General features: G+C 43.3%; 1 protein-coding gene across 2 annotated transcripts in view; it reads right to left on the bottom strand.

The window, feature by feature from the left end:
- LOC138627169 (spectrin beta chain, non-erythrocytic 1-like) overlaps window positions 1-8,957 on the bottom strand; it is an 88,805-nt gene that overhangs the window by 58,213 nt on the left and 21,635 nt on the right. For both annotated transcript variants that reach the window (XM_069709321.1, XM_069709322.1), the window contains exon 2: window positions 959-1,234. In XM_069709321.1, the coding sequence (XP_069565422.1) occupies window positions 959-1,109 (151 nt within the window). In that variant the 5' untranslated portion in view covers window positions 1,110-1,234. The remainder of the gene's footprint in view (window positions 1-958; window positions 1,235-8,957) is intronic.

Raw genomic sequence — 8,957 nt, 5'->3', positions numbered from 1 at the left:
AAAAGAAAAAAGAAATGAACTAAAAACTTGCAGAACTGCACATTTATGCTGATAAATGTTCATAAGATTTTTATTAAAGTTTCATGCTGAAACAAAAGAGCTTTTAAATCTATTTTGTTTCTTAAATAATACATCAACTAAAATTACTTTTAATTACTCTGGCACACGGAAAACATCCTGCAAAATTAGAAACATCTAAAACATTCATTTACAGGATAAAAAAAAAAATTGGAAGATACGACTTGACTGCATTTTCACCACCTGACCAGAGGAGGGCGCTGCTGAGAATACTGGCTGCTGATTGGCTCAAACACAAGGCAGCATAGTCAGGAGCGAAAGATGTGTTTTTCTGCCAAAACTTGTCAAGTAACTGATTCATTTTTTTCTTTTAAAACTTAAATAAAAACAGCAGCCCGAACCAATGATGGCAGAGGTCAAAGGTCGCAGCAGCATCTGGACTCTGGGCCAGTGTTCGTCTGCAGCGGGAGAGACAACATGGCGGGTTTCCACGAAGCTGCTCGGGGGCGTCCTGAGAAGACGCATTGTTCTCCGTTGTTGACTCAAACTCAACGACCCACACACACACACACACACACACACACACACACACACACACACACACACACACACACACACACACAGGCAGCGAGCCACGAGGCCAAACGGGGCCTCGACTGAACCAGAACCAGATTAAAGAGACCCGGTTTACTCTGGACTCAGTGGTGACGCGTTGCTATAGCGCCCCCTGGTGGGCGGAGGACACCGTCTACCGTCTAGCAGAGTGCGATCGGAGCGTTTACGTCTCTGGAGGACAAACGGGTCTGTGGACGGATGCACGTCGGAAAGATGCGTCACCACCGGCGTAGCTACGTCGTTACCACGGCAACCACAGCAGACTTTTAACATACAAATACACAGATAATAAACAGCCCCTCCCCTCCCGCCTCCATCCTCCTACCTGCGAGGGCTTTGATGCGCGAGCGCTCGAACAGCCGCGCCGAGCTGTTCTCGTTGTCCCAGTCGTCGGCGTCCCAGCGGTTGTTGACGCCGTCGCTGCCGTACTGCTGCTGGATCTCCATGTGGTCGAACTCGCCCGCCACCGACGTCATCGTGACCTCGCCGCGACTCCGCCCCCTCTCTCCGCCGCCTGCTGCCTGCTGCCGTTAGCGACGGGGACCCTAGCAGGCGCTCAGAGCGGCTCTGACCGGGCAGGCCGAGAAGACTGTAGGAAAACCTGCAAGACAGAGAGGGGGCGGAGTCAGAGGGGTGGAGTCAGAGGGGCGGAGTCAGAGGGGTGGAGTCAGATGAGCGGAGTCGGAGGGGCGGAGTCAGAGGGGTGGAGTCGGTGGGGCGGAGTCAGAGGGTGAGTGTATGGATCATAAACACAGGAGGGAGAAGACGGATTTATAGTCTGTTGGTTAGAAAACACATTTCTGACGTCACAAACACTTCCATTTATTTTGACATTGATATATATTTTTTTTAAATAATTAATTAATAATAAATATTTCTTATCACTTCATTGTTGTTGTTGTGTTAGTGAAGTTATACTGGGATTTTACACTATAAAAAAAAAAAAAAATCTTAATTCACTATCATCCCCAATATTCCAAGTACCAATATTTAAAAGCTGGAGAGAAATTGTGTTTTTTTGTTTTCTTTTATTGTATTTTGTTTAATTGATAAAATAGAAAAAAAAGGAAAAACAGTTGAAGAAATATGAATTTGAATGTGAAAGTGGTTGAAAATGAAATAAAACACAGTCCTTATTATTGTTCTATTGCCAAGTAGTTTTTTTTATATATTTAAATTGTATATATTGTATTCTTGTCAGTGTTTATTTGTGTATTTGTAAATCACTTTAATAAAATGTGATGTGTAAATTGACTTTAATTGATTTCTGTTTAAACCTACAAACAACATTAACTTATTATTGAAAGCACATTAACATAAATATAATATAAATTCACTCCATGCTGCTCTGCTGTCATGTGACTGTGACTCTGCTTTCTGATTGGCTGCACGCTGCTACAGCCTCACAGTTTGTCTGTAAACTCAGACGATGGCGCCTCCTTCTGGTCACAACACATCACTACAACATCAGAGACGCAACAACGAACATGCACTTTGAACACACACATCCAACCTGTCAGAGCTGAGAGGCGTTCAGGGACCAACTCATTTCAGGGCTGAAATTGAAGATCATTTACATTATCAATTAACAAAGAAATGATATATTATATAGATATTATTTTAATCTGTACCCTAAAAGCAGGATTTTATTATATAATTAAACTTTTAGTTTTTTTGCTGCTGCTGACTTTGTTTTTATTGACTGTAATTTTAATGCACTTGGTGCATTCGCTGTCACTGAGGAGGTCTGAGCGCTCCCAGCAGGTAAACAGACATCAGCAGTCCGGTCAGACCTCTGCAGTCAGCAGATGGAACCGCGAGTCGGCACAGAACCTCCAGCACAGATCAGAGTCTGCAGGCGGGCGGTCGGGTCGGGTCAGATCTCGGCACGCAGACGTTTTGGACTCTTGTTCAAGGACCGCTGTGCTCCAAGATAAAGTCTCAGATCTGCTCTCTGATTTGCTATCCTGTCCCCCTTTTCCTCACTGCAGTGAATTCAAACTCACGTCACAGCTCCCTCTGGCTCCGCCCACTGACGGCAAGCCTGACCAATGAGATTACTCCTGCAGTTACTCCTACGTCTGCACAGCGAAAAAACTGTTGCTCTGAACAGATGCGCAGTTCCACGCTGATACTGTGTGTGTGTGTGTGTGTGTGTGTGTGTGTGTGTGTGTGTGTGTGTGTGTGTGTGTGTGTGTGTGTGTGTGTGTGTGTGTGTGTGTGTGTGTGTGTGTGTGTGTATGTGTGTGTGTGTGTGTGTGTGCTGCCACCCACTTGCAGCTCAACAACCAGTCAGGCTGGAGCTGCTTGTGTTGCTACGCTAAAAATACGCCACCACTGGGACCCTGTGTGTGTGTGTGTGTGTGTGTGTGTGTGTGTGTGTGTGTGTGTGTGTGTGTGCTGCCAGAGCGAGGCTAAAACAATGTGCACTCACGCAGAAGTGATAAAACACACACACCAGCCGGAGTCATGACAACACAGAGTTTTTAGAAAGTGTCACTGCAGGACGTTAAAGGAACAGCTGAGTTCAGGTGTTTGAAAAAAAAAACAACAACATCAGCACGACGTCTCCGACTCAGAACTCGATCAGAACCGATGTGGTTTCCATTCATGAACCCGTCGGAGAACGTTCAGAGGCTTTAAAGGTCCGGTGACATCACAAACCCAAAACTTCTCAGAGCAGATCAGAAACGTAAACAAATGTCTGCTCATGTTTAACGCTGAATAACTGACCTCCATGGAAACACTGAACTTCCTGTTTACATCCCATAAACAACACGATTCACATCTCCAGCGAGCCATTTATTGTCACCAGCATCTCCAGATTTAACATTTTTAATATCAAGATTTAAAATCATGAACATCCTTGTTTTGTTTAATATTGATTTTTTTTCTTCATTTTCATATTCAGATGTTTTTGTTGCTTCATTTGTTTTTAATTGAACTTGTTTCACAGTTTTCATTCCGTTTGATGTTTGTGCAGCGTTGTTGTGTATTAATGTGATTCCCAAACTGTGGTGCGTGTACCACTGGTGGGACACGACAGTCTTGCTGAAAAGGACCACCACCAACAACAACAACAACAACAGGCCCAAATCCAAATTAATTTATCATTTAATTTGATTTTATTCCAGAAAACTGTGATTATTTATTACAAATAGTTTGTAATCATTTAATATTTTAGAAATAAAACATGTCTGAGCTCAGACAGTAACCTGATGGTATCCGAACTACCGAACAGTTTTTACTTTTAAACAGATAAAGGAGGAAGAGGAGCAGCAGATGAAGGGTCGACATTAGAGATGATTGATTTTAACCAGTTAAAGTTGGAAACTTCAAAATTAAAGCAGGAAAACCTGCTGGATAGAAAAATAAGAAATAATGTGAAAATCTGCATTATTGATGATTAATTTTAGGTTTCTGAAGCTCAGAACTTCTTTTATTTTATGTTTGTGTTTCCTGTTGAAGGACCAAACCGACGGCGCCGCCTGAAACGATGACGTCATCTTCTGGGGTGGAGGGGCGAGCGAGCATGCTGGGAGGGGGAGGAGGAGGAGGAGGAGAGAGAGAGAGAGAGGATGGAGCCAGAGGAGGTGATATTTATAGCAGGAGGAGGAGGAGGAGATAAGGGATGACGGGAAGGACGGAAATAGAGCGACGACAGGATGATCGATGGAAACTCTCCACTGTTCAGACTTTTAAAAAATCAGATTATACAGTTCAATAAAACTGAAGATTGATCTGATAACTGATCGGTTCAGGAGACGTCATGATGAACGGAATATCTGAGGAGGTTTTGATAAATCAATCCATTTTATTACGTCATTTCTGACTTTTATTGATAATTAATGATAAAATAATCATTATTTGCAGCCCTGTAATAGTTTGATGACCGGAGGACAAACAACAGATCAATCAGTCCAAATCCAAACGGGAGACCTGCCTGCAAACACACTGGAGCCTACATTACCCATGATGCAACATGGAGATAATGTCCTCCTCCTCTTCCCAGCATCCTTCACTCCAACCACCTCCTAACATGTTTAATATCATATCAACATCTAATTTATAAGATGTTTTACAGTTAGAGATGAAGGAGGGACAGAAAACAACCTACAACTGAATCTACGACCACAAACAGACACACAAAACCTCCGTGACGAGAAACACGACAACCTGCGATTAACTCATTAAAAAGATTCAAATCTCATTTGTTAATTATGCTCTAATCGACATGTTTGTGTAATCGGCTAATCAGCTTCCAGTCAGCTGTTTTAAGACAGCCAACTGTCGGTTTCTGTTTACAGAAGGCAAGAAAATATATTTAAGACACCTGTTAATGAACATTAGGACTGAAAGAGAGAAAAGAGGTCTGACAATGATCGAAATACAACCTGGATTCAAGTCAAAGTGTGTAATACACCCGTCAGTCCACTAGAGGTATGAAATGATAGGTTAAGTGTCTTCAGCAGGATTGTGTTGCATTTGTTGTTAACAGTCGGGCAGCGAATGAAATATCATCAGATTTCACCAAAAAACACCAAAAGTCAATGAATTATTTGGCAGTTTTTGACCTCAACGGTATTTTAAAACCTGTTTTAACAGCTAAAGTTTGAAGTGTTTAAGATTTAAACAGTCAGAGACTAGATAAGGACACCGACTTCAGATTGTTTATAAAAGAGTTTGTAGCTTCAGGTCTGTAAAATGGTTCTGATCCAGAAGTGTCTTCAGCTGCAATACCAGCGAGTGCCACTAGAGGTCGGCTCCAAAAAGCCTCCGGCTCCATAGACTCCCATTCAACTTCTCTCATCAAATCCAAAGTGAATAAAATGTGTCCATCAGTTCTCTCGGTGTTGTTAGCTAAAGTCACTCCTTCTTCTTAGTTTTCTGGAGGTCCATCTGAAAATAATCCCTCATTCATTAGAAAAGAAGATTCAAGAAGACCTGTTTTTGGGGGCGTGTCTGTTTGATTGACAGGTCTGTGGTGCAGTCAGGTTACAGCTATCGGTGGGCGGGACGTAGTATCGTCAGGTTTCCGATCAGATCGGTCAGATCCACCGCTGGCTCCTCCCCCAGCTCGTCCAAATATGGTCACTTCCTGCTCCAAACTGCTCCGAACTAGTAAAGATGGTGACGGTTTGATGAATGATTTTTGACTCTATGAACAATCAGTTCAATCATCATTTGTGATTAAATTAGTTCATAAATTTTGCACTACAACATACAGAGGACACGTGTGTTGTCATGTAAAGTAAAACAGGGAGAACTTTAGTCCTTAAAGAAATATCTTGAGGGAGGTGAGCTTGTTTTGACGGATTCATTATTTTATAATAATCTTAATAATTTTAATGAGAAAACTGCAGCTGAAACATTCCTGCTGATTAAAGCTGCTTTGTTCTCTTTTATAGGTGTGAAGGAGGAGAACTAAACTGCCGCATGAATTATTTTCTCTGCTGCTGCAAAATATAACTGGCGTCTTCCCAAATATCGGCGTCTCCATGACGACAGCAGCAGGACTTCCTCCTCGCTCTCAAACTCTAACTGTAGTAAATAAACTTTAATCTGTTCTCTCGCCCCCCCGAGTCTGCACTGAAAGACGAACATTATCCTCGTCTCCATGGTTACCGCTGTCCCAGCATGCATCGAGCTGCCGACAGACGCACAAAGACACGACTGGAGATTCAGGAGGACGAAGAATAACTTTAGTGAAACTGAAGACAAACTACAGCGGAGAGCTGAGGAGACACGGCAGCAGGGGACAGGGACACACAGAGACACACGGAGACATGGCAGCAGGGGACAGAGACATACGGAGACATGGAGACACACGGAGACACCTTTTAACACATTCCAGACACTTCCGAGGGTTAAAATCTGCTTCAATGATATTTGGACTGAAGGCCGTCCGGAGAAAAATCTCCTGTAAATTAAAAGTAAAACTAAATAAAATCAAACCATCATGTAAAAAAAGAAAAACATTTTCTTGCTTGTTCCGATAGTTGATTTGTTGTTGTTTTGTTTATTAGCAGAGAGAAAACGTTTCTTTAGAGTCGATTATTGTAATAAAATTCATCAGCAGCTGGTTAATCAGTTAATCCTCTTCAGGCCAGAAAAGGTCAAATATCTGCAGAGCTGCTGCTTGTTTTTCATCATTTATGATAGTAAACAAAATATGACGACTAATAATAATATAAACATGAAGTTTCTGATATTAAAGAACACTTTCAGTGTCTTAAAATCAACCTTTTTATCCACAGAAGTAATGATCAGAAAGCAGGAGATGTACAGACGGATGAAACAGATGGATCTCTCTTCTCTGTATTTATAGCCCCCCCCCCCACCCACCCATTATTTTACTATTCAAGTATCAATTGTTCGCCATGGCAACCGAAACCAGGCAGCATCCGGCGCTGCATTCAACGACTCCCACGCAGGACAAGACGCCAACGTTACAACTCTCACCACAACCTCTCCATTAACTGTAACACACACACACACACACACACACACACACACACACACACACACACACACACACACACACACACACACACACACACACACACACACCACTTAATCGGGGGAAAAACAACCTCTGCTGCTTCTGACATTTTCAGGGATAAAATAAGCGTTCATGTTGATTTTGAAGATGAATTCTCATAAACTGAACCATGAAAGATTTCAATCGATTTACAAACATGATGAAACAAGTTCAGACGGATCACGTGGGAATTATTCCACACGATTTCATCTCCACCTTCATAATCTGATAAATAAACATTTTCATTCATATTTTGGAGGGAAAAAAAGTTTGATTTTGTGGCGTGTTTTCTCAAGAATTGTGATGTAATTTGTGGAGTTTTATGTGAGTTCTTTTTTTTTGCAGTAAAACTTTAGGAATTAGCAAAAAAAAACATTTTTTTGGTAACAACTTCCTGCTGAAGATGAAAATCATGCTGCTGAACATCTCAGTAATATTTATCTCGTAATAAAAAGTACAGTTCTGTTCACAATGTTTTCATCGTCACATTCAAACCTACAGAAGGAGGAGAGAGGTGACTTCAACCTTCACTGCAGAACACACACACACACACACACACACACACACACACACACACACACACACCTGTGTGTGTGTGTATGTGTGTGTGTGTGTGATGTAAATCTGGGACGTGCATTAGGGAGTCATCCATCAGCTCTCCTCTCTGCAGCCGTATGTAGGACACACGGAGACATGTAGGACACACGGAGACATGTAGGGCAGCAGCAGATATCTGACCCGACACCATCAAACGCAGAGACTCAGAGGAGACGAGGGGACAGGACGGGACGGAGGAGACGAGGGGATGCAGGAGACGATGACAGGAAGGAGGAGACAAGGGGATGCAGGAGACGAGGACCGGACATGGGAGACGAGGGGACGGGATGGAGGAGACGAGGACAGGGCATGGGAGACGAGGGAACGGGATGGAGGAGACGAGGGGACAGGACGGAGGAGACGAAGCGATGCAAGAGACGAGGACAGGACAGAGGAGACAAGGACAGGACGGAGGAGACGGGATGGAGGAGACGAGGACAGGACATGGGAGACGAGGGGACGGGATGGAGGAGACAGGACGGAGGAGACGAAGCGATGCAAGAGACGAGGACAGGACAGAGGAGACAAAGACAGGACGGAGGAGACGAGGGGACAGGACGGAGGCGACAGGATGGAGGACACAAGGGGACAGGACGGAGGAGACGAGGAAAAAAAAAAAATCTTTCCAATAACTTTATTCCAAATCGATTTTTTACAGTTTTTTCAACACACGAAGGAGAGAAATCTGGTGATCAAATGAAGAAACATCTTCTAATGTCTCGTTGTGTATTCAAAATATTCAGTTGATCCAGATTTGGAAGGCTTTCTCTTTAAAAACAGGCCCGTCACCTTCCTCTAGGTTTGCTGATCCCACTCTGTTTTTAACACAAAAAAATTAAAAAAATAAAAACACAGATGCTGCAGCCGCGTTTTAACAGAGGGAATTAACCCAAATCACTGGTAACCATGGCAACAGGCAGTCCTCCCAGCTTAGAGGACAGTACGACAGCAGCAGGGAAAGAAGGACGACACTTTGGTCCCCGTTAAGAAGTTCCTCGGAGGTCACGTGAGCTACCTGACGGGCTTCGGAGGTGTCGTCATGGTAACCACGTCCGACCGCATCAGTCATCATGTTCTCAGACATTCAAAGACACGTGATCAAACGTTATGCATGTGTTTTGGTAGAAAGCTCCGTCCTCGGTGAAAAACCTCGACAACACGAAGAGGACTGAACGTCTTCGTCTTC

This window comes from Brachyistius frenatus, unplaced genomic scaffold (assembly GCF_029030835.1).
Source record: "Brachyistius frenatus isolate BFR_SWC_R1_liver_20210118 unplaced genomic scaffold, ASM2903083v1 Contig_82, whole genome shotgun sequence".
Taxonomy (NCBI): Eukaryota; Metazoa; Chordata; class Actinopteri; family Embiotocidae; genus Brachyistius; species Brachyistius frenatus.
This window is presented reverse-complemented; position numbering and strand designations above follow the sequence as displayed.